Genomic DNA, 27,428 nt, shown 5'->3' with positions numbered 1-27,428 from the left:
TAGAGTTGATATAAGCCTACGCGCTGTATACATGTGTTTTGTATCTGCTCCCATTAAGTTCTGAAGTAAACGTAATGGACGGAATACCAAGCCTCTTCATTGACTATAATAACTTAAATTAACTACAAGAAAACATAACAAGAATGAACGAGCAAGAGCACTTAACATCCCTCAAATAGTCGACGACTTTGCGGAGCGCAAGGTGCGTTGAATGCCTTTTTAATGCGAACGCAGGTTTCCGTGTCGGCTTTGTAGTTGAAGACATGCTTACACAATGAGGGTGTATCATTCATGATTGCTGAATTTCTTTTTTTGTTATTGTTGTTTAGTGTCTATCTGGAACATAATAAAAAATGAATGGAAAATACAGGCTATGTCGGCCTATTAAAAAAAATAATAATAAAAAATACAACTTTGAGCAAGTTCTGTTCTAATATAGCCTGATTATATGCCACAGGCCTTCTGTTTGTGTACAATTTCGCCATGGCAAGGTCCAAAGGCTACATTCTTAAAAACTGCTTTTTGTTAGATATAGCCTGAGTAGGCCTATATGCCGCAAGCCTTCTAATTTGTTTGTTTGCAGTTTCGCCGTGGGGGGCCCTGATTGGTGTTTTGCCCCGGGGCCTTGTGTGCAGTTGTTCCGCAACATAGAGTAATAAATGGATAAAGTAGTAAATATTCTCTCAGGGCGTCTCCGTCTCACTGCTCTGAACAGGGTTGCCAGATCTACGTTACAGAAGCAGCTCAGTGGATCAGCAGGATTAAACCCATTATCAGTTGCAGGATCCAGGGGTACAAGCTGTGTCCCGTGTATATATTGTTAAAATATGTAACAACGAAGAGGGCAATAAAATCGGTACAGCTCACACCGGTTACTAGAAGGGAAAACTGCTCCCACACCAGAAGTCATAGGAATACAACCAATGTGTGTTGTTTTTTTTTTTTTAAGTGATTTTAGTATTTGGAAATTTGAGCTAAATTCCGATGTAATGAGTAACATGAAAGCCGCTCACCAACAAAAGTTTTGCTCAATATTTTTAAAAAATGCATACATTTTTTCTTAAATTTTTGAATGAATTTTACACTTTGACTGTTATGCTAATAATATAGACCCGAACTGGAGAATATGGAACTCGAGAATGAAAGATTTCAAGCAAAACAACAAAACACACATTATCTAACGATGTTTTTAATTATACTCGTATATAAAATAAATCACTAAGTTTTAACTTCATACAAGCTAAAATTCTCTTCCAAAAGCAATACGCAAGAGTTCTCATATGATTTACTTACTGTTTGCGAATGTTCAGCTTTCTCCTTCTAATAATGATTCCAAAATTACACTGAATTCTCAACCCTGAACACATTCATGCAGATAAAAATCACATAAAAACTCAGCCATCTTGCTTTGAAAAATGCTTTCTTGGGATCGCGTACAATGCGTCTTAACAACAGCAAGGCTTGAACTGTTATTCTCACATCACAAATGTTCTTTTGGTAGCAAATCTTCTTGATTCCATCGTAAACAGCTCCCAAAATTACACATTTTCTCACTGAATCCTCACTGTAAAGTGGAGACACTGGTGTAAGATCATCTCTCTGAGAGTCACAATAACTCACTAAAGCAGCAGTTAATAGTTGTATACAGTGTTGTTTATCAATTAAACTTTTATGTAAAAGTAAAACATGCAGAACAAATATATTAGTCATAAAGTGATCATTTCTCCTCAGAGTCACTTTTACTTTAAAGAAATATTTAAAATATCTTTAATTAAATATGTGGTCATTAAAAATCCAGTCAAGCAGAGAGAAATTCTACAAAACCTGACTCTTCACTTAAACCTTTAAATTATTGACTCTTTGCTGAATCATTTGCACCTCGAGTAAACTTAATGTCAGTAACAGTGGTAATGTTTGAGTCATTATTAATAATAGCTTGTGATTGGTGAAGAGAATAGAGACAGTCCAACATGAGAGACATCATCTTCACAACCACTATTACACCAAGATGAAAATCTGTTGATGAAGTGTGTGTCATTGTGTTTCTGCAGGTTGTGTGGTTGTGGTGTCTCAGATGAAGGCTGTGCTGCTCTGAGTTCAGCTCTGAGATCAAACCCCTCACACCTGAGACACCTGAATCTGACTAATAATAATCTGGGAGACTCAGGAGTGAAGCGTCTCTGTGCTGTACTGGAGAATCCTCACTGTAAACTGGAGACACTGTGGTAAGATCATCTCTCTGAGAGTCACATGACCTGCTCCTCAGTAAGACCCATTCTCTAATAGTGAGACTGAAGCAGAGGTTTTAGGTTCATCATCAGTGTCCTGAGGAGGAAGATTGTTTCTGTTCACTGCACACTGATGATTTGTCACAGAGTCTTTGGGTCAGATGGACGTATGTGAGAAGCTGCAGCACAAAACGGGAATTGATCCGACTGCAATGTGTCTGAAATTTATTAATTTACTTTAGAAATTAATGAAAATGAATGATCACCAGAATAAAAAATGTTGCCAACTGACCATCTCAGATTTGCTTCCTACTTTTTAAACAAAGTCACTCTTCCCAATAAATAGTGTGTAAAATTCCAGGCTTGTATCTGCATTAGTTTGAGATATCGAGGCTTTAACAGGCAGTGTGACTTGAATTTTACTGTAAAAACAAGTGCAACAGAAGAACATTACAAAGATCAATTCATCTTTCTTTTCTTTCTTGTTGCATGGAAATTTCAGGGATGGTGTGGAATGTCAAGTTTAACTGTGATGTGATAAGTAAAATTTTTTACATACATTTAACATTGAACCCAGGACCCCCCTGAATCCAGCCAGGAGGTGGATGATTTTTTTTTTTTGCTCCTCCACAGTATGTTGATGAAATTAAATAATGAAGATGAGCTCAAAGTGCAGACCTTCAGCTTTATTTTGAGGGAACTTGCACCCAGATTGGGTGATGTATGTGCAGGGGAGAGTGGGGAATGCAGACTGGCAAACAAATCCAAAACGCTAGAAGAAATCGAAGTCGAGGGACAGGCAGGGGTCGATTGATCAATCGGCAGACAGAGTATAAGGTCGAGAGTAATGAGACAATAACGAGGGTCGAGAACACGATAAGGCAGGCAGAATAACAAGGCTTGGTATGACGGGTAAGACACTGAATGATACTTCACATGGAGTGAAATTGGGAGAGGTGTTTATATAGTGTGGGCTGATTAACCAGGAAATGAGTGACGGGTGTAATTAATAGACAGGCGATAGAGGGCGCTGTGGTTCTTGGGTGTTGTAGTTCAGATCAGCCATGTTTGGAAGTGGCGCTCTCTATCGTGTTACTGACAGGCAGAGGTGGACAGTAACCAAGTAAATTTACTTGAGTAGTTAAGTACACTTTTTGAGTACCTGTACTTGTTTTTTTTTGTTTTGTTTTTTTAACTTATGACTTTAACTTCACTACATTTGAAAGACAAATATTGTACTTTTCACTCCACTACATTTCTGTCAAGGCCCTCCTTACTTGTTACTATGAAGCAGTTTAGAAAGTGGATGTTTTTTCTTTTCTAAAACGTGATTTGTTTTTTTTTTTGCAGGTGACACTGAGACAGCCGATCAGTAATCACTAAGGTCATGTCACGTCCATAGACTATAAAATCAAGTTCAGTTACTCTGCAGCATTATTTAAACACGATCAGTTGATGGCAGAATGGAAGGAGGCGGTTCTTCTGGGGAAAGGAATCAAGATTTGTTTCATTTTAAATGTTTGCTTTGTTTGCCTAAAAAAAACACATTATGGCCTCCAAAAACCTCAGGGTCCAACCTGCAGAAGCATATGTAAACGTTTGTAAACATCTTATTCCAAGAGAAAGCTTGTAAAGAAGTTGTCTGTGCTTTTAGAGCTAGTGATAATGTTGCGATAGCGATGCAGTCTGGTTAGTCAAATGACTTTCTGTGGATTTTCCTGCCAAGTTGCCGTAGCCTTGTCCACAGCTAATACGAACACACAGCTCATTAACTTGCACACTGTTAGTTAGCATGTAAAAACTGAATTATCTGAAGTCCTTTCAGAAATATGTTTAGCATAATTTTGCCAAATAAATAGAATGTAGAAATCTTTCTTTTCTAGTAGCGTTAGCTACCCAATATGATTTCGAGTTTGAAAAGAGTTTGCTAGCATGTCAGGTAGAGCTTCACTGACTAGGTAGCTTAACGTTAAACCACCATGATGGCACAGCATGCGTTCATTTTGTGAATTCACATTTCTGTCTTTGGTAACGTTAACGATGTAGCTTTTGTGACCTTGAATAATTACTATAGCTATTACGTATTTTTCACCAGTAGCCAAAGAGAGAACCTAGTGAGCATCTTATTGATGATTCTGCTTGGTTGTAAGTTGTTTCATTTTGTAACGTTCTACCAGACGTTTATTCTCCAGGTTCTAGAAGTTAGTCAGTAAATCCAGTCGGTTGCTTCAGAGGCATTAGGTTTTGTCAGCGTTGTGACAATAATACAACAATGCATTGACAGAAAATTTACTTTTAATACTTCAGTATTTTTAAAAGCAAATACTTCAGTACTTTCAGTAAAAATTTGACTGGACAACTTTCACTTGTATCGGAGTAACATTTGACCAGTGGGATCTGTACTTTGACTTCAGTAATGCAGTTGGGTATTTTGTCCACCTCTGCTGACAGGTGACTGGTGTTGAAATTACAGCACTGTTTATATGTGCTCCCTCTTTTTTGAGGAATGAAAAAGTAATTAGAAATCGAACATCGTCATAAATTACACTGATATTTTTATTCCTCCAACACTGGGAGGTGAAACCGGTATGTTTTCGGGTTTTCTGTCCATTTTTTCTGAAACTCTTGTTCGCACGCTGTCTCAAGAAAGAGTGGCTGAATGTTTGTAGGATTTATATGGAATAATCATTGTTTACTTCTCTGATTCTACAATAATATAAATCTATAGTGTTCTATAAATGCACTCTGTAGACTCTGGAGAAACAAGTTTATTGCCCCTGTGTAGTGCACTATAAGTCTAGTAGAGAACCATCTGAGATTCAGTCTCTCTCTCTGATTAAAGTTCATGGTCTCTCTGCTGTTCTCTGTTCAGCTTCAGCTGCTGATGGTTTAATATCACACACAGCAGAGGAGAGAAACTCAATATAACACTCAGTATTATCATTATTAATTACACTGTTAATGAGAATAAACAGGTGATATTAAATCCTCATGACATTCTGAACAATAAAATTGATTTTACACTCATCATCTTTAAAGTAAGAATTAAACCAAGATGAAAATCTGTTGAAGTGTGTGTCATTGTGTCTCTGCAGGTTGCAGTATTGTGGTGTCTCAGATGAAGGCTGTGCTGCTCTGAGTTCAGCTCTGAGATCAAACCCCTCACACCTGAGAGACCTGGATCTGTCTAATAATAATCTGGGAGACTCAGGAGTGAAGCGTCTCTGTGCTGTACTGGAGAATCCTCACTGTAAACTGGAGACACTGGGGTAAGATCATCTCTCTGAGAGTCACATGACCTGCTCCTCAGTAAGACACATTCTCTAATAGTGAGACTGAAGCAGAGGTTTTAGCTTCATCATCAGTGTCCTGAGGAGGAAGATTGTTTCTGTTCACTGCACACTGATGATTTGTCACAGAGTCTTTGGGTCAGATGGACGTATGTGAGAAGCTGCAGCACAAAACGGGACTTGATCCGACTGCACTGTGTCTGAAATTTATTATTTTACTTTAGAAATTAATGAAAATGAATGATCACCAGAATAAAAAATGTTGCCAACTGACCAGCTCAGATTTGCTTCCTACTTTTTAAACAAAGTCACTCTTCCCAATAAATAGTGTGTAAAATTCCAGGCTTGTATCTGCATTAGTTTCTGAGATATCGAGGCTTTAACAGGCAGCGTGGCTCGAATTTTACTGGAAAAACAAGTGCAACAGAAAAACATTACAAAGATCAATTCATCTTTCTTTTCATTCTTGTTGCATGAAAATTTCAGGGATGGTGTGGAATGTCGAGTTTAACTGTGATGTGATAAGTAAAATTTTTTACATACATTTTTTAACATTGAACCCAGGACCCCCCTAAATCCAGCTAGGAGGTGGATGATTTTTTTTTTTTTTTTTTTGCTCCTCCACAGTATGTTGATGAAATTAAATAATGAAGATGAGCTCAAAGTGCAGACCTTCAGCTTTATTTTGAGGGAACCTGCATCCAGATTGGGGGATGTCAGGATGCGGGCACTTACAGATGTATGTGCAGGGGAGAGTGGGGAACGCAGACTGGCAAACAAATCCAAAATGCTAGAAGAAATCGAAGTCGAGGGACAGGCAGGGGTCGATTGATCAATCGGCAGACAGAGTATAAGGTCGAGAGTAATGAGACAATAACGAGGGTCGAGAACACGATAAGGCAGGCAGAATAACAAGGCTTGGTATGACGGGTAAGACACTGAACGATACTTCACATGGAGTGAGTGTGGGAGAGGTGTTTATATAGCGTGGGCTGATTAACCAGGAAATGAGTGGCAGGTGTAATTAATAGACAGGCGATAGAGGGCGCTGTGGTTCTTGGGTGTTGTAGTTCAGATCAGCCATGTTTGTAGTCTGACTGGAAGTGGCGCTCTCTATCGCGTTACTGACAGGCAGAGGTGGACAGTAACCAAGTAAATTTACTTGAGTATTTAAGTACACTTTTTGAGTATCGGTACTTGTTTTTTTTTTTTGTTTTGTTTTTTTAACTTATGACTTTAACTTCACTACATTTGAAAGACAAATATTGTGCTTTTCACTCCACTACATTTCTGTCAAGGCCCTCCTTACTTGTTACTATGAAGCAGTTTAGAAAGTGGATGTTTTTTTCTTTTCTAAAACGTGATTTGGTTTTTTTGCAGGTGACACTGAGACAGCCGATCAGTAATCACTAAGGTCATGTCACGTCCATAGACTATAAAATCAAGTTCAGTTACTCCGCAGCGTTATTTGAACACGATCAGTTGATGGCAGAATGGAAGGAGGCGGTTCTTTTGGGGAAAGGAATAAAGATTTGTTTCATTTTAAATGTTTGCTTTGTTTGTCTAAAACAAACCACATTATGGCCTCCAAAAACCTCACGGTCCAACCTGCAGAAGCATATGTAAACGTTTGTAAACATCTTATTCCAAGAGAAAGCTTGTAAAGAAGTTGTCTGTGCTTTTAGAGCTAGTGATAATGTTGCGATAGCGATGCAGTCTGGTTAGTCAAATGACTTTCTGTGGATTTTCCTGCCAAGTTGCCGTAGCCTTGTCCACGGCTAACACGAACACACAGCTCGTTAACTTGCACACTGTTAGTTAGCATGTAAAAACTGAATTATCTGAAGTCCTTTCAGAAATATGTTTAGCATAATTTTGCCAAATAAATAGAATGTAGAAATCTTTCTTTTCTAGTAGCGTTAGCTACCCAATATGATTTCGAGTTTGAAAAGAGTTTGCTAGCATGTCAGGTAGAGCTTCACTGACTAGCTAGCTTAACGTTAAACCACCATGATGACACAGCATGCGTTCATTTTGTGAATTCACATTTCTGTCTTTGGTAACGTTAACGTTGTAGCTTCTGTGACCTTGCATAATTACTATAGCTACTACGTGCTTTTTACCAGTAGCTAAAGAGAGAACCTAGTGAGCATCTTATTGATGATTCTGCTTGGTTGTAAGTTGTTTCATTTTGTAACGTTCTGCCAGGTGTTTATTCTTCAGGTTCTACAAGTTAGTCAGTAAATCCAGTCGGTTGGTTCAGAGGCATTAGGTTTTGTCAGCGTTGTGACAATAATACAACAATGCATTGACAGAAAATTTACTTTTAATACTTCAGTATTTTTAAAAGCAAATACTTCAGTACTTTTAAGTAAAAATTTGACTGGACAACTTTCACTTGTATCGGAGTCACATTTGACCAGTGGGATCTGTACTTTGACTTCAGTAATGCAGTTGGGTATTTTGTCCACCTCTGCTGGCAGGTGACTGGTGTTGAAATTACAGCACTGTTTATATGTGCTCCCTCTTTTTTGAAGGATGAAAAAGTAATTAGAAATCGAACATCGTCATAAATTACACTATTTTTATTCCTCCGACACTGAGAGGTGAAACCGGTATGTTTTCGGGTTTTCTGTCCATTTTTTCTGAAACTCTTCTTCGCACGCTGTCTCAAGAACGAGTGGCTGAATGTTTGTAGGATTTATATGGAATAATCATTGTTTACTTTTCTGATTCTACAATAATATAAATCTATAGTGTTCTATAAATGCACTCTGTAGACTCTGGAGAAACAAGTTTATTGCCCCTGTGTAGTGCACTATAAGTCTAGTAGAGAACCATCTGAGATTCAGTCTCTCTCTCTCTCTCTCTGATTAAAGTTCATGGTCTCTCTGCTCTTCTCTGTTCAGCTTCAGCTGCTGATGGTATAATATCACACACAGCAGAGGAGAGAAACTCAATATAACACTCAGTATTATTATTAATTACACTGTTAATGAGAATAAACAGGTGATATTAAATCCTCATGACATTCTGAATAATAACATTAATTTTTACACTCATCATCTTTAAAGTAAGAATTAAACCAAGATGAAAATCTGTTGATGAAGTGTGTGTCATTGTGTCTCTGCAGGTTGTGGGGTTGTGGTGTCTCAGATGAAGGCTGTGCTGCTCTGAGTTCAGCTCTGAGATCAAACCCCTCACATCTGAGACAACTGGATCTGTCTGATAATAATCTTGGAGACTCAGGAGTGAAGCGTCTCTGTGCTGTACTGGAGAATCCTCACTGTAAACTGGAGACACTGAGGTAAGATCATCTCTCTGAGAGTCACATGACCTGCTCCTCAGTAAGACACATTCTCTAATAGTGAGACTGAAGCAGAGGTTTTAGGTTCATCATCAGTGTCCTGAGGAGGAAGATTGTTTCTGTTCACTGCACACTGATGATTTGTCACAGAGTCTTTGGGTCAGATGGACGTATGTGAGAAGCTGCAGCACAAAACGGGACTTGATCCGACTGCAATGTGTCTGAAATCACTGTGAAATTTACTACAACACTGTAACTAATCCCACAAACTGCACCTGAGACTCAAACTAACTGCCCTCTGTGTGAGCTGCAGGGTTTAAAGCAGCAGTGACATGGTGGAAATGATCTCAGGAATATAGAGTTTAAAAACTAAAATGAGACGTTAATGCCACAGAACTGATGCAGTGAAAAAATTAAATAGATAAAAAAAAGACTTTTAAATAAAAATTAAAAAGGAGGAGAAAAGAACTTCCAATAAACTGAAACCCACAGCAACAATCCTTTTGTTGATTTTGAAGAATAATAATAATAATAATAATAATAATAAATGTTAAAATAGTAAATAATGTTCCAGTCCATCTCTGTCAGTGGTGATTTGCTTTAAGACGACACTGGAAGCCCGGCTTCCCCTCACATTTCATTAAAATGCAGCAATGAAACGTTTCCCAAAGTCTCTATTTTATTCATCAGTCTTGGTGTCGTTCAGTATTTGAGTGAATCAGATTGATGGAGTATCTCACTGCAATATCGCGCTGTTTGTTCATTAAACTCACACTGTTTATTTCACCAAAGTGTCTATCTCGTCAATTTGAGCCCCGCCCAGACGCACCGCTTCACTGGGTGGGAATGGAGTGTGGGCGAGTGTGTTTTTTCACAGGGGGGAAAAATCTCACTGTGGATTGGACAATGTGTTTTTTTTTTTTCCCCTTTTTGTTCCACCTGGACGCACGGCTTCTCCTTATTATGATTGGTCGATCTCTCAAAGGGGTGGAGCCTTGTAACTGATTGCCAATAAATAAATCAGGAAAGAACATGATTGACATCTCAAACCTAAACATATTGGAGCCTGCAGTGGTGAAATAATTTGGCAATATTTCAGATAAATTGTAAATCTAAAGTTCAGTTTGATTATTTACATTAATTTCTGAAATTTGTTTCTGATTGTAACTCGTGAGCTGTAACTTCCTTCTTCTGATCTCAGCTTAGCTACTTCCTTGATATAGAACGGTGAAAGAAAAGCCACATCCATGGGGGACACACACTAATTTAAAGGCAGAGAAAACACATCTTGATGTTCATAAACTGAGGCAGTGAAGTGTGTCATTGTGTCTCTGCAGGTTTTATGATTGTGGTGTCTCCGATGAAGGCTGTGCTGCTCTGAGTTCAGCTCTGAGATCAAACCCCTCACACCTGAGAGACCTGGATCTGACTGGGAATAAAATAGGAGACTCAGGAAAGAAGCTGCTCTCTGCTCTTAAGGATGATGGACATTACAAACTACAGAAACTCGTGTAAGTAATAACCTTTTTAGGCAAATGTTGGGGGATAATAATTTAATTTCTTTATCATTTTCCTTTAATTTCAGTAAATGTCACATGACCAGGCCATGAAATGAAGCCAGTTTTAGAAATTTTCACTGTGTTCTATTTAATCTGACTTTTTCCTCCCAGTTGTCTTTAATGCTGTTTGTTGTTCAGTAAAATTGATTTAAAATTCATCTGAAAGTAGAAGATGGAGTCAGTCAGAGTCTCCAAAATGTCCCGTCTGAGTGCATGAGAGTGATTGTAAATGAACACCTCGTCTCCTTGTGACACCCTGCTGTCTCTGACTTCAAAGAGTCAATGATAAGCAGAAAGCACCATGGAAGCAATACCCAGCTGTTAAACTGTTAAAGAGAGAATGTAGAAAGACTGAAAGAAAATGGCGCAAAACTAAACTTCACATCCATTATCAAATCCATAAAGAGATGCTTTGTAAATATAATTATGAAATTCGTAAAGCAGGACAGTCTTTCTTCTCCAACATCATCAACAGGAATATGAACAATGCCCGTGTGCTATTTTCAACAGTAGAGAAGCTAACTAATCCCCCACCACAATTAGCACCTGAACTTCTCTCAGTTAATAAATGCAATGAGTTTGCATCCTTCTTTAAAGGTAAAATTGATAAAATACGACATAATATTGCTCATAATATATCTCAGTTGCAAATAATTGAAAAACTGCAATCACCAGTGACACAGACAGATAACTTCAACACAATGTCAGAATTTTGTTTAATTGATTGACACTCTTGAAAAAACTGTACAAAATCTCAGTTCCTCAACATTTGATTTGGACATTCTGCCCACCAACTTTTTTAAGTCTGTTCTACATCTTATAATTACAGATGTGCTTCAAATCATAAATACATCCCTAGAGACTGGTATTGTTCCTGTGTCCTTGAAAAAAGCCGTTGTAAAGCCCCTACTTAAAAAGAATAATCTGGATGCTTCAGTATTAAATAACTACAGGCCAATATCAAATCTACCATTCATCGGGAAAATCCTTGAAAAAATTGTCTTCAATCAAATAACTGCCTTCTTGATATCAAACAGCTGTTTTGATAACTTTCAGTCAGGATTTCGTGCCAATCATAGCACTAAAACAGCGCTGATTAAAGTTATAAATGACATACGTCTTAATACTGATGCAGGAAAAACATCGGTCCTGGTATTACTGGACCTCATTGCAGCTTTTGATACTGTTGATCACAACATACTGCTATATCAACTTGAACATTGGGTTGGGTTGACTAGTAAAGTTATCAATTGGTTAAAATCATACTTAAAAGATAGAAGCTTCTTTGTTACCATGGGAAATTGTACCTGAACGTCAATGTCCTTGACCTGTGGTGTCCCCCAGCGGTCGATCCTTGGACCATTACTATTCAACCTTTATATGCTCCCACTTGGGCAAATTATCAAGAACAACTCAATTTTATATCACTGCTATGCAGATGACACCCAAATTTATTTTGCTCTATCACCTAATGATTATGCCCCCCTTGAATGTCTCTACCAGTGTATCGATCAAATCAACAACTGGATGTCACAAAATTTTCTTCAAAGAAAGACTCAGGATTACCACTATTCTTGACACAAAGGGGATTAAAACAAAAGAAATGGTTAAAAATCTTGGTGTTTTCATTGACAGCGAGCTAAACTTTGACAGGCACATGAAAGCAATCACTAAACCGGCATTTTATCACCTAAAAAACATTTCCAAACTAAGAGGACTTATGTCAAAAAATGATCTGGAAAAACTTATACATGCCTTCATCTCTAGTAGGGTTGATTACTGCAATGGCCTTTTCACAGGCCTGCCAAAAAAACCCGTCAAACGACTTCAGCTGGTTCAAAATGCAGCAGCTAGGGTTCTCACACGAACAAAAAGAACAGAGCACATTACTCCAATTCTAAGGTCCCTTCACTGGCTTCCAGTAAGCTACAGAATTTACTTTAAAGCATTGCTGCTGGTGTACAAATCTCTAAATGGTACAGGGCCCAATTACCTCTCTGATATGTTGCAGTGGCCTAACCCAATCAGATCTACCAGATCGCAGCAGAAAAATTTACTGTTAAAACCTGTTGTTAAAACAAAGTGTGGTGAAGCAGCTTTTAGCTACTATGCAGTACAGCTATGGAACAAACTGCCAGAGGACATTAAAAATGCTCCTGCTGTTGGCAGCTTCAAATCTAGGTTAAAGACCAAGCTGTTTTCAGATGCTTTCTGCTAAATTATTAATATTGCCATCTCTACATGTTTTAAACTCTTTACTTTTACAGTCTCTCCATGTTTTAAATTTTACTTAACTTTTATTCTATTTTATTCTGCTGTTTTTTTTTTAAATTGAACTTTTATCTCATTTTATTATTTTATTCCTACTATTGTTTAATTCTTATTAATTTTCTTCCCCATTTATTTTATGTAATTTTATTTTCTATTGTTTACTGTTTTGCTTTTACTTCTGTAAAGCACATTGAACTGCCACTGTGTATGAAATGTGCTATATAAATAAACTTGCCTTGCCTTGCCTCTGTCTTCATCCTGCTGCTTTTGTCTGAATAAGATGATCTCAGCTTTTCCGTTTCTGATCAGCAGCACACTTTCTTCTCAACCCTCCTCAAAACTCAGTAAAATGATCGTCTTTAATGCCACACTGCCACTAATGTGATTTAAGGAGCCACTTGACTCACTCTGACACTCCTTCCTGCTCTCCACCTCCACACCGTGTCTTCTGTCGTTCCTGTAAAATTCACCTCGGCTTCTTCTTAAAGTCTGCACTTAAATCTACATGTAGAACAAGAGATCAAACCCACCGCAGTGTTAGTTACTGTTTAAAAAGCTCCAAAGCCTGTGATTGGATAAGAGCAGTGATGTGATGGGAAACATCTGCTCACTTTCCTGTTAGATCTTGTGGAAGTTCTCGTTTGTTGGAGCTCAATGTTAGAACACATATTATTTAAGACTGAATAAATGTTGAATTAAATTATAAACAGGAGATAATCATGTTTCTCTTGGAGCAGAGATGATTACATGCTGTTGGTCATGAAGTACCACAGTCCAGTGTGTGGGGATTAATCCAGATGTTTTTCTTTTATTTTCAGTGTGTGATGAAGACACTGGTGTTCCTGCATTTCTATGTTGAGGAACGGACAACACATTCATAAACACATCAGTCATTTAGTGAAATGAAATGACAAATGAAAGAGACTCGGAGACGTGGTCAGTGTGTGTTCATGGTGCACAGTGAATCGGACTGCACACAATTCTACACTGAATGTGGAACATCTTGTGAGCTGCATGAAACTGCCTGGACCTCAGTCCCTTAAAAACCCTGAAAGAGCAGGTGAAAAAGCACAGGGACTCGAGCTGAACCCAGTCAGTGGAAGAGGGAGCTGAAATGGACAGGAACAGTTTCAGGCCCCTGAGGAGACTCTCACTACAAGGCTTTTACTTCAGTATAGACTACTTTCAGTATTTTTGCATAATTCTAATTGTGAAATACACTTTGAATAAATAAATCAGTATAATTATATAATACAGTGTAGATATTTGTTGTATTAAGTTTATATATTTAACATGAATTTTGTAGCTTAATCCCTCTGATTCTCTATTCAGACCTAAAACTGCTTCATCCACTGACTACTGCAGAAAGAAAATGTTTCTCATGAAGCAGAGATGCTTTGGTGGGCTTTACTTCACTTGCAGAAACACATCGTGCGTTGTGCTTTAGGGATCGTATAACTCTAATGATGTAAGAAATAAAACACTGTGGGTGATGTGGTGTTGTAGTAAAATAATTAATGACAGGGTGGTGTGATGAAGCAGAGTTACTGCTATACACTGCTGATTATTTTCTTATAACCGCACATCCCAAAGTTATTTTTTTGTTCTTCTACCACTACTGTTTATTTATAATTGTGTTAAAGAATGATATACTTTTTATCTGTTTACTTTTTATTGACTTGTATTATAATCTGCATTACAAAATAATTGCACTTGTAAATTATACGTTAGATGAATGAAGTAACATGAAAGACAATGAGACAACAGAGTATAAAACAAATGTAATGGAACAAAAAACACAAATAAAAATCATAGTACCTGTGAAAAAACATTTACTCTTTTTGAAATGAGTTACGTGATGTAATTGAGAAGTGGACAGTTGCTGTATTTCTGTAATATAAATATTTCTCTGTTAATCATCCTGCAGATGTTTAATAGAACATAACTGTTTGCTGTGAAACTGGTCCATTTTGTCGCCTCATTTCCTCACACTGCAGTCACACTTCCTGTAGACAAGAAGATTTCATGTTAAAAGGAGCTGAAAACTCAGCAGACTTTATAAAAAACACTGAGCTGTTTAACTGGAGGGAAATCTTATATCTTCTTCCGGCTGCTCCTGATTAGGGGTCACCACAGCGGATCTTTGGTCTCCATTGCTCCCTGTCTTCCGCATCCTTCTCTACCACACCTGCCACTTTCATGTCCTCTCTCACCACATCCATGTATCTCCTCTTTGGCCTTCCTCATTTTCGTTTGCCTGGCAGCTCCATCCTCAACATTCTCCTTCCAACATGCTCTGCGTCTCTTCTCACAATGTGCCCATACCATCCCAGTCTCATCTCTCTTAGCTTCATTCCCAAGCTCTCCACATGTGCTGTCCCTCTGATGTACTAGTTCCTTAACATCCTCAACTCCACCACCTCCAACTTTGCCTCTTGCCTCTTCGTTAAGGGTACGGTCTCCAACCCATACATCACAGCTGGTCTCACTACTGTCTTGTACATCTTACCTTTCACTTTTGCTGGGCCTTTCCCATCACAAATGGCTCCCGAAATCCTTCTCCAACTGCTCCATCCTACCTGCACTTGCTTTCTCACCTCACTATCGCAGCCCCCATTTTCTTGCACAGTTAACCCCAGGTACTTGAATTCACCAACTTTCTTTACGTCTATTGCTTGCATCTTCATGACACTCTCATCCCCATTCTCATTGATGCACATGTATTCTGTTTTGCTCCTGCTCACCTTCATTCCTCTTCATTCCAATGCATACCTCCATCTCTCCAAACCCAACTCAACCTCCTTTCCACTTTCACCACATATCACAATACCATCCGTAAACATCACGTTCCATGGTGACTCTTGCCTCACTTCGTCCATCAAGCTATCCATCACTATGGCAAACAAGAAAGGACTCAAAGCAGATCCTTGATGGAGTCCCACCTTCACCTTGAACCATTCAGTTGTTCCAGCTGCACACCTCACTGTTGTTTCACTATTCTCATAAATGTCTTGCACCACTCTAATATACACTTGTGTTCAAAATAATAGCAGTCCAACACGACTAACCAGATCAATCACTATTTTTGGTGGAAATTATATTACTACATGGCAAATAATTTACCAGTAGGTGTAGCAGAGTCATAGAAAACCAACAGACCCAACATTCATGATATGCATGCTCCTGAGTCTGTGTAATCGAATAATTAAGTGAAAGGGACGTGTTCAAAATAATAGCAGTGTGGAGTTTAATTAGTGAGGTCATTCATTCTGTAAAAAAACAGATGTCAGTCAGGTGGTCCTAATTTAAGGATGAAGCCAGCACATGTTGTACATCCATTTCTCTCTGAAAACCTGAGAAACATGGGTCGTTCCAGACATTGTTCAGAAGAACAGCGTGCTTTGATTAAAATGTTGATTGGAGAGGTAAAACGTATACTGTAAAGAAGTGCAGAAAATGATGGGCTGCTCGGCTAAAATGATCTCCAGTGCTTTAAAATGGACAGCAAAACCAGAGAGACGTGGAAGAAAACAGAAGACTACCATTCGAATGGATCAAAGAATAGCCAGAATGGCAAAGACTCAGCCAATGATCAGCTCCAGGGTGATCAAAGACGGTCTGAAGTTACCTGTGAGTACTGTGACAATTAGAAGATGCCTGTGTGAAGCTAATCTATCGGCAAGAAGCTCATGCAAAGTTCCACTGTTAAAAAAAAGACGTGCTGAAGAGGATACAATTTGCCAAAGAACACATCGACTGGCCTAAAGAGAAATGGAAAAACATTTTGTGGACTGATGAAAGTAAAATTGTTCTTTTTGGGTCCAAGGGCCGCAGACAGTTTTTCAGACGACCCCCAAACACTGAATTCAAGCCACAGTACACTCTGAAGACAGTGAAGCATGGTGGTGCAAGCATCAGGATATGGGGATGTTTCTCTTACTATGATGTTGGGCCCATTTATCGCATACCAGGGATCACGGATCAGTCTGCATATATCAAAATACTTGAAGAGGTCATGTTGCCTTATGCTGAAGAGGAAATGCCCTTGAAATGGGTGTTTCAACAAGACAATGACCCCAAACACACCAGTAAGCGAGCAGCATCAGGGTTCAAGACCAACAAAATGAAAGTTATGGAGTGGCCAGCCCAATCCCCGGACCTTAATCCGATAGAAAACTTGTGGGGTGACATCAGAAATGCTGCTTCTGAGGCAAAACCAAGAAATGCAGAGGAATTGTGGAATGTTGTCAAATCATCCTGGGCTGGAATACCTGTTCACAGGTGCCAGAAGTTCTCAGAAACCGTGGTTATACAACTAAATATTAGTTTAGTGATTCACAGGAATACTAAATCCTTAAGATTTTTTCAGTTTATACAGTAAATATTTGGAGTTTGTAATGAAAAATGCAGACACTGCTATTTTTTGAACAGCCCAATGTTCATTTTTCTTCATTTTCTGTAAAGTAATTAAAATATTGATACATTTTTCTTCATGTTTTGATGTAGAATATAATGTGCATTGTTCCCAATGCATGGAAATAAAAACTATTATAAGGATTTTGAGCTTTACTCACGTTTTTAAATACACTGCTATTATTTTGAACACAACTGTACTTCTCATTCACGCCACTCGTTCTCATACAATACCATAGCTCATCTCTCGGCACGCTATCATATGCCTTCTCCAGGTCTACAAACACACACTGTAGCTTTCTCTGGCCTTCTCCATTAACATTCTTAAAGCAAAAATTGCATCTGACATGCTCTTCCTTGGCATAAACCCGTACTGCTGTTCACAGATTGCTACCTGTCTTCTCAATCTCGCCTCCAATACCCTTTCCCATAGCTTCATGGTGTGGCTCATCAGTTTTATCCCTCTGGAATTACTGCAGCCCTGTACATCTCCCTTATTCTTGTATATTGGGACTAGTGTGACCGGTCTGACTCTGCGTTGTGTCTTTGTGAAATATTCATTGATGACTCAGACAACGACGGCCGATTGACTGCGGTTTATTCTGTCATGAATAACAAAAAAATCCGTTATGGCATCTCTGGCTGGTCTCATGTGCTTCTCTCCAGAGAGCTTCAGGCAGACTCACTACTGTACAAACTGCATTCATATAATAATGCATTCTTACAGTACATTACATTTCAGCAGAAAACGGTCACATCTTGTGCGACATTCAGTACATGAATTACCACCAGCTTAACACTTCAGGAATGATTGGTGACATGAAATGGTAACATGAAATGGAAAAAATGCACGAAAACCAAATAGTATTACAGTAGAATAAACAGCAAGGCAACATACCTGTCATGAATAACAAAAAAATCCGTTATGGCAGCTCTGGCTGGTCTCATGTGCCTAATTTAAAAAATTAAATGAGTAACAGCATAACCATGCCATGCATACATGTCAACCCCTCACGGCTCTCACCTGTACTCCCTGGTAAAGAAATCCATAATTTCCATACCAAATCCATAGTAATATTTTATGCATAATAAAAATGTATCAGATCTTACCTAATATATGCACTGGTTAATTTCTGTACATCCATATATACTGTTAACACTCAATTAAACAACAGTCTATATCAGTTCAACAAAATTTAGTGTCTCTTCTCACATAATCCAATAATTTGGGGTTCACTTGGCACATTGTTCAGCAATGTTCCTGACTGTATGAACATGTTGCACTTCTACCCAACTTTACATGTTCATGGGTTATCTCTAATTTGCAGCATAAGTCACTGTTCATCTTGGTCTGCAATCATACAAAGGAGATAATTGTGCATAACAGAGTTAAAGAATTTATTTTTATTCATATATTAAAGCCTATTTACAAATACATAACCACATCAGGCATTTAATTTTTTTCTCACCTCTTGATTTTAAATGATCATCTCATTTATTAGTATTACGATCATCATGCATCTTTAAAACAAAGTTATATTTCAGAAATTATTCATACAAATAGAAATGTATTATTCTATATTCATTAAAATGGACATAACATACTTACTGTAATACTTCATCCAAAGTTTTGAAAACTGACTCTGCTGTACCAATGTTACACACTGGCATGTCCAAAATTCTGGATCGAGCCCCAACATTCACGTTAAAAATTCAGACAAGCACTGCCAGTCTCTTGTCACTCTTTTTATCATTGCTTTCATCAATCATTACAGAAAAGGGCATAGTCTCACAATGATCTATCACTGGAGAAGTGGCCTCTGGTGCTAGACTTCGTTTTATAATCTGAGTTGCCTTGGTCCGTTTACAGCTGAATTTCTTTGCTAGATCACTATCTGGAAATAGTGTAGGGACGAGTTCTGTGAAATGGTCTGCGACGGACATTGGGAGGTTGTGTTGAGCAATGAAATTGCAAAATGCCACTTCTGATTTTAAGATAGTGTCAGATACAACCTTTGTTGGTTTTTGCATGAAGAAATTAATTGACGGCTGTCTCTTTTTCTGGTTTGCATTCTTCACATGCATTTGAGATTTCATGTGTTCCCTCACGTCGTAAATTCCAGAGGCAAACACTTTCACGTCTCTACAACAAATTGTGCAGTTGACATACTCAGCACCCATTTTGGAGGCGATAATTATTCCATTGAATGTTTCTGTCCATTCGGGAAGAAAGCGACCTCCAGTTTTAGATGTTTTGAGTTTTTTCTTCAGTGGTGCCGACATCTTGACCTGTGTATTGTTACGCTACATGTGCTGTTATTTCCCGCTCGGTGTGCAGGAAAATCACAATTGCGCATGCTCAGACATTCGGAATGGCTTGTTGGTACTAGCGGAAGTACCGGTTGAGTAATTCTAAATGTAGAAAATGGCGGCTCCCGTGCATTTTCGTATTTCATGACGATTTTTTTTATGGTAATAAATCAAAATAATTTAAAGGTGAAAATGTAGAAAAATCTGTAGTTGAATACCACTACACCCGTACCATTTTTAAAATGCCAAAATCCGTAGGGAATATGGGAAATCCGTAGGGATTGACATGTATGGCCATGTTGGCTACATCACACCACATACAGATTTCAATGTTGCTAGCCACTATAGTAAAAGCAAAAACTTAATTTTCACAACCAACATGCTTTAATGAACACGTTTCTGGATATTGACGCAAATTAACCGTCAATACAAAGTTCACAAGTGAGTCGTTGAAATATTAGAATGCTCTGCTGATATCGGTATACCAACGATTCTAATATTTCAACGACTATAGCAGTCGTTGAATAAGCTAATAAGCTTCGAACCGAGAAATTCTTTCCGTTCGGATCGGATCGATTTAAGTTAGCCATGGCATACCCCCAAAGATTTTGAACATAACGTGCATAATGGGAAAAATCCCCTGTAAATTGCTAAGCGGACATATGATACCGAAATAAAGTTAAACGCTATCAAACAAATGTCTTTAGCCCCGTGAGTAACTATGCAGGCTAACTATGTTGTACTGAGGTAACTACGAGCTAACATTCGCTAGCAACATTCCGGCTAACATTAGTTTGCTGTATTTTACAAAGTACATGAAAATAAAAACAAGAGCGAGCACAATGGCACTTCGCCAGCTACACAACACCGCTACCCTGCAAATTTTAGTGTTATAAACGCTTATATGAATTTTTTGTAACTATTAATTAGAAGAACCCTGGCAGCTCCTCACTTCTCTCCAGAGCGCTTCAGGCAGGGCAGACTGAAGAGAATCCCGCGCGACGCGCTCCGATCACCTCATCCAAGCGCGAGGAGTGGGTTTTGCCCTTTCTTTTTTTTAACCCTTACATACTGTTCATATTCCATGCCTTCATGGTATGGTCTGGGTCAATTTTGACCCAGGCAAAGAATACCCTACTAATAAGAGTCCACACCCAATTTTGAGCTCCATATCTTTTTAAAACATATAAATGACCAATCTGACATTAATAAATGGTTGATTAATCCTTAATCAATGTTTCAGAAAGCAAAGAGAGTGTATTTTTTATATATTTACACTACCCGATTTTGGATAGAAACATCTTTCACACATTCTTTTTTACCTAAGACATGAAAACATAGTCATAATGATGTTAATATATTTTATTGAAAGTACAGTTTGCAAAAACATTTATAACTCTTTATAACATTTATTAACTCTTTATATAGGTCTATAGATTTTGTTACATTTCTGGTGCAGGTGCAGATCTCACGCCTGTTTCAAGGCACCCTCTGACCTCATATGACCTCTGTTCCTTATGTTTACTATGTATGATCACTGTGCAACTGTTTTTTTCACTGTTTCGAGATTCCCCATGACTCTTCAAAAACTAACAGGTACATGTTCCTATGGAAACCATATTTTCTGTGAGAAAATATGGTGGGAACATGTAAAGTTCCCGAGACAGGTTCAAGTCCCCCCTTGAACACTGTCATAACTGTCCCATAAGTCATATATAAAAGAACATGGCATGTACTGTCCCTCCCCTCCCACCCTTTACCATGATTTAACACACTCTGGGAAGTTTAAAAGACATTCAAATGAATATGGGTCAAATTTGCCCCAGAACAGCCTAAGTGTACAAAAAATTGTAACCCCTCTGTAAAATTATACCAGTTTAAAATATTTTCAGTTTTGTGTATTTTGGATCACTTTAGGAAAAGTCATACGATATCAGGCCAAAAAAATGACATTTAGGGTATTTTTATTGCTGTCAAATGTTAAAATGGGTCAAATTTGACCCAAACAGTATGTAAGAGTTAAATGAATGAACAAACTCCAAAAATAGTTCACATTTGCTTATAAAGCGTGCAAAAATAAATAAAATAGAGGTAGGCAGGGAATAATAAAGGATTTCTGGTGAAATTCACAGTGTTAATTATAGTAATCTGTACTCGAGTTGAGGGGGGATGGGGGGGATGCCATCCTCCCGGAATAAAAAATGGTCAAAATCATCCCCCCTCTAAAACGGGCTTCCCCCCTCCCTTCCCTTGAGCAATTTTATCAATAAATGTGGACATTACTTCTATTTAACATTGGAATTAGAAATGCCATTCCACATAGCTCTGCTGAAACTGAGCATACAGTAAGCTCCGCGAGAGAGGGCGCGCGCAAGCGAAGCATTGGAGGAGGTGACACTCAGTTGGAGTTCTGTTATTTTTGATTTCATTCGGCGTCAGTGACAGCAGCGGATTGCAGCATCATGGCCAAGCGGAGTGGACAGCAAGACCTAAGCAAGTTCGGATATGGAGCCTAATTTGTGGGCGGCGGATAACAACACAGCTATCATAATGAATGTTAGTTTGGAGTCTAGCCAGCTATCGATAGCTTACTCAGGTTCATGTTAGCTTTGATTTCTTGTATAAGGCCATTAATTTAATCAGCCTGGACGTTCGTTTGTTATTCTTCAGGCAACAAAAAGTGTTATTCAAGACAGGAAGGCTAAAATTAACGACACTAGCAGTTTTGAAGGCTTCATTGCCTCATTAGAGAGCCGGTCACATGTAAGGCTGAGCAGCTGGCTAGACTCCAAACTAACATTCATTATGATAGCTGTGTTGTTATCCGCCGCCCACAAATTAGGCTCCATATCCGAACTTGCTTAGGTCTTGCTGTCCACTCCGCTTGGCCATGATGCTGCAATCCGCTGCTGTCACTGACGCCGAATGAAATCAAAAATAACGGAACCCCAACTGAATGTCACCTCCTCAAACGCTTCGCTTGCGCGCGCCCTCTCTCACGGTAGCTTACTGTATGCTCAGTTTCAGCAGAGCTATGTGGAATGGCATTTCTAATTCCAATGTTAAATAGAAGTAATGTCCACATTTATTGATAAAATTGCTCAAGGGAAGGGAGGGGGGATGCCCGTTTTAGAGGGGGGATGATTTTGACCATTTTTTATTCCGGGAGGATGGCATCCCCCCCATCCCCCCTCAACTCGAGTACAGATTACTATTATATTGAGATAATAATAATTAAGAGATCATCAGCTTAACATTAACAACTTAATATATTAAATGAATAGGATGTATGAATAAATTACTTGATATATACATGCACATGCAATTTTTCTGTTTCATAGACGCAGAGATGATGATGGACTGTCGCTGAGGATCATGGGAAGGCTAATGTAGCGTGGGGAATAGAGAAAATCAATAATCGTAAATTAGAGTTATTATTTCGTTTTGGTTTCCCTGTTTATTATTTGTTCTGTTTTGAGTTGGAAAAAGGAAAACAAAACACCAATCCCTCATTTTTTTGTCATACAGAAAAACAGGAAAACGAAATAAGTACTATTATATTGAGATAATAATAATAATAATAATTAAGAGATCATCAGCTTAACATTAACAGCTTAATATATTAAATGAATAGGATGTATGAATAAATTACTTGATATATACATGCACATGCAATTTTTCTGTTTCATAGACGCAGAGACGATGGACTGTCGCTGAGGATCATGGGAAGGCTAATGTAGCGTGGGGAATAGAGAAAATCAATAATCGTAAATTAGAGTTATTATTTCGTTTTGGTGTCCCTGTTTATTATTTGTTCTGTTTTGAGTTGGAAAAAGGAAAACAAACACCAATCCCTCATTTTTTGGTCATACAGAAAAACAAGAAAACGAAATATTGAGTGGTTTTTTTGTTTTTCGTTTTCCAGATTGAATGGAATACTTGAATGATCGGATGATACACGGACCGTGTGTCTGTGTGAGTGAGTGAGTGAGTGAGAGAGAGAGTTATGAGAGAAAGAGTTACTCAAACAAGCCCGTTTACTTAGCCCTGCACAGGGCTGCCTGTGACAACGTAGTTTTGAATGTTTCTCGAAATGCTAACTAAAATGTAATAGGCAATGACAATGAAACGTTTCCCCTTGGAAAGTTGGCATGACACCGCTGAATGGTCTGCCACTGCACTGACAATATTTTCTCACCTTCCCTCCTTCTCTTTCCCTGCTCTTCTGTTGGCTGTCCAAACCTTAATTTAATTTGTTGCATCGTTTTCATTTTGCACTCGGGTAAAGCTCTATAATGCGATGTGACTATTAGCCTACGTTAGGTTAGGTGATATGTGATAGAGCGTAGACTACACCCTGCCTGTTTTATCCAAAACCCAACTTCCCCGGCCGACACTAGTATAGGCTACGTCACGTGACGCTGCGTTAGACTGCGTTGGTAGTTACGGCCATGCCTAGCAAGAGAAATGAGGTGCTACAGAACAATCCTCGGTATAACACACAGGGACCATATCACGAATGAAACTATCCACCAGACTGTTGAACAGGCTATAGGACCACATGAGACCCTTCTCATGACAGTTAAGAAAAGAAAACTGAAATGGTATGGCCATGTCACACGCGCGGCCGGTCGAACAAATACTATACTACAAGGGACAGTGCCTGGGTCGGAGGAGGGTTGTAGCCCAAGCATCCATGATGCCCCAACGACCCCATAGGTCAAGGGATAGATGAGGTGAGATGAGGAGTCTAATTATTAAAAATGCATTCAAATTCTAATATAATTCTAAAAACAACTGATTCTTTTCAAATTGTTATAAATTCATTTAACAGAATGTTTGTTTATACATAAGGAATTAAAAAAAACCCAAACACTATAGTTATTATTATATTCAGTAATAAATACTGTAAAAAGAATACTGAAATGTCGAGTCACGAAGTATGTTGTATGTTTACTGTGAATTTAATCACAGTAACTATAAAATACTGTAACTGTTATTCCAGTAATAATCACAGTAGTGTAATTGCTGTTGCAGTAACGATCACATTCATGTTTCTGTGATCAAAACACAGAACTGACATGTGCACCAAAAACTGTAGAATTTTAAACTACAAAATGTCTAACACGATAGGCTCCAGCTTACCTGCGACCCTGTAGAACAGGATAAGCGGCTACAGATGATGGATGGAAAATGTCTAACACTGACTGGATTCTTCTTCCTGGGGTGGAATCCTCTGGTTGGGCTGCAATCTTCTTCCCTGCAGTGGAAGGAAAGGAATTATTCACTGATGTAGAAATTTATCGACGAAACTGATGGCTCTATGATTATTTTTGTTGACTCCTTACTTCCCATTAGAAATACCACAATATGTTTCTACTACTGAGTACACTACATAAACTCTACATAAACTCTACACATGCACAGGGGCGCCGCTAGGGGGGGGAAAGTTAGGACGATTCTAAGGGCCTGGTACTGACAGGGGGGCCTGTGAGGGATATTAATATTATTTTAATAGTATTGTCTTGGGGCGGCACGGTGGTGTAGTGGTTAGCGCTGTCGCCTCACAGCAAGAAGGTCCTGGGATCGAGCCCCGGGGCCGGCGAGGGCCTTTCTGTGCGGAGTTTGCATGTTCTCCCCGTGTCCGCGTGGGTTTCCTCCGGGTGCTCCGGTTTCCCCCACAGTCCAAAGACATGCAGGTTAGGTTAACTGGTGACTCTAAATTGACCGTAGGTGTGAATGTGAGTGTGAATGGTTGTCTGTGTGTCAGCCCTGTGATGACCTGGCGACTTGTCCAGGGTGTACCCCGCCTTTCGCCCATAGTCAGCTGGGATAGGCTCCAGCTTGCCTGCGACCCTGTAGAAGGATAAAGCGGCTAGAGATAATGAGATGAGATGAGTATTGTCTTGTGTAAGTTTTTGAAATAAAAGATTTCATTTAATCTATTAAAATATGCAAATTATACATGGCTATGATTTGCTATCACATTTTCCTTGAGTTATTTATGATAGTCATTTCACCCCTCCTCCCTTTTTAGTAATGGTACAGTCTGATTGTGGGCGGGGGCAGTGAACTGTGTAGCTCCGTGTGTGCACAGCGCCGCTATTAGCGCAGCTGGCAGTTTCTCTCCAACTGAGCTGTACATTCTAGAAGTTACTAAGCAGGAGCAGGTGTGATGGTGGTGAGATAAATTATGAAGTCCGGATATCAAAAACGGAAGGAGAAGCAGCAGAAAGCTGAAAGGGAGAAAAAGGGTCGACAATTGGTGACTCAGTTTTTCCCAAAGAAAGCTAGCCTATTATTCACTGATACTTGATGCCATTAGGCAGCTGGGCCATAGAAGGTTCACGCTGCACGCTACACGTTCACGTGAAGAACCGGACCCTGGGCCATTAAACTTCAACTTTTCTCGATAGTTGTCCATTTTATCTCCCTAGACCCGTTCTGATTGGCTGGCGCGGCGGTCGTGCATGCATTGACTGGAATTTCCATCTTCACGCCTAGAAAAAAGTGTGCATGTTCATTTCTCGCTTCACGCGTGAAGTGTGCAGCGTGCAACGTGAATGCCGTTCTATGGCCCAGAGCAAGTCATGCTACGTTTGTCCACTTTTCTTTACACGCGTGTAGCGTGCAGCGTGAACCTTCTATGGCCCAGCTGCCTTACAGCATACTAGCTAATGATAGACTCAGATTTCATTTTAACCGAGTTGGAATATTAAGACAACACTTTTCAATCAGCAGTGCAGTGTCATTTTATTTAAATACTTCACGTTTATTGCCATGGAAGATCAGATGAATGTAATGTAGAAGGTCTGCACAGAACTAGCTAAACTTGTGCAGTAAACTAGCCTACTGGGCTAATACGTGAGGCAAAATATTAGGCTAGCCTACATGATACTGGTGCTAATAACTGGTTTCAAAACTAATGAGGTGCCCTCAACATCCACAGATTCAGCCTCAGGAATAGGACCCCAGCCCTCAACCCAAATCCTAGGAGAAGGAGGTGAGCAATACAATCCATGAATAAAGGATTTAGGGTTAAAAACTATTTTAATTGCTAGGCTACAGTAAGCAGCATTAGGCTATTAAGACTTACATTAAAATGAGAAGACATTTCTTTTTTTATGAGCAACTATTCTTAGGTAACTTAGTGTGGAGTTCATTCAGTCAAAATGTTCATGTGTTAAATCTCGCTGGGGTACACGCTGCAGGATCAAGTGAGGAAGTGTCAGCTTTTTTTGGCTTCATCAATTGTCTTTACAAATTTGTAAGTGCCAGTCCAGAACGATGGGCCATATACAAAGAAACTACCGGCTGCTCTCTCCACAGCTTGTCTGATGCTCGCTGGAGTGCAAGAACTGATGCTGTTAAACCGGCAACAATCTATTCAGTCTAATTCTGACAGTTCTGCATTTAAAATGTTCATATACCAAATAATTGTATCACCTAAACTTGCTAGGCAGCTGATCACATGGATAGTAAAGTAGAAGTGCCAGCCAAAAACAGACTTCAAATTCAGTTGCTTGCGCTTGAAAATTTTACCGGGGGGGGCCCTAAATTATAATCTTCCATAGGGCCCAAGATTTCTAGCGGTGCCCCTGCACATGCATAGTACAAATGGTACACAAAACACACACACACACACACACACACACACAGTTCTAATTTATCTTTTATCCAATAATGTTACTTTCACATCAAACTGATAAATTTTTATAGATTTTATTATCTGGTGACATTTAGTGGATAACACTAAATGTCACCAGATAATAAAAGCTATAAAAATTTCATGTGTAAATAGTTTATTTTGGTAATATTATACACACTAGCTGACTAGCTAATAAAGGCGTGTCTCTGTTCTTCTCTCTCCCAGTGCACTTTTAAAGTTACACAGGGAACCTGAAAACTGCTAAATTAATGTACAGTTACAGAATAACAAGCTAAGTTACCTTACTGAAGTCAAAGGCTGAAGAAATTGTGGAATCTTATCAGTCAGCTCTTGCAACAAAATTGTATGAAGAAAAGCAGGTGGGGGAAAATCCTGCTAAAA

General features: G+C 38.9%; 1 protein-coding gene across 6 annotated transcripts in view; it reads left to right on the top strand.

Annotated features, from left to right (window-relative positions):
• Window positions 1-27,428, top strand: part of LOC132870622 (NACHT, LRR and PYD domains-containing protein 12-like) — a 327,744-nt gene that overhangs the window by 105,026 nt on the left and 195,290 nt on the right. For 3 of the 6 annotated variants that reach the window (XM_060904354.1, XM_060904350.1, XM_060904349.1), the window contains 5 exons: window positions 2,052-2,225; window positions 5,324-5,497; window positions 8,652-8,825; window positions 10,163-10,336; window positions 13,474-14,571. In XM_060904354.1, the coding sequence (XP_060760337.1) occupies window positions 2,052-2,225; window positions 5,324-5,497; window positions 8,652-8,825; window positions 10,163-10,336; window positions 13,474-13,480 (703 nt within the window). In that variant the 3' untranslated portion in view covers window positions 13,481-14,571. Of the gene's footprint in view, window positions 1-2,051; window positions 2,226-5,323; window positions 5,498-8,651; window positions 8,826-10,162; window positions 10,337-13,473; window positions 14,572-27,428 lie in introns of those variants that run through there. The other 3 variants (XM_060904348.1, XM_060904347.1, XM_060904346.1) reach the window with 1 other exon arrangement.

Source organism: Neoarius graeffei, chromosome 22 (assembly GCF_027579695.1).
Source record: "Neoarius graeffei isolate fNeoGra1 chromosome 22, fNeoGra1.pri, whole genome shotgun sequence".
Taxonomy (NCBI): domain Eukaryota; kingdom Metazoa; phylum Chordata; class Actinopteri; order Siluriformes; family Ariidae; genus Neoarius; species Neoarius graeffei.
Note: the sequence above shows the minus strand (reverse complement) of the source record. Positions and strands in the feature narration are given on the sequence as shown.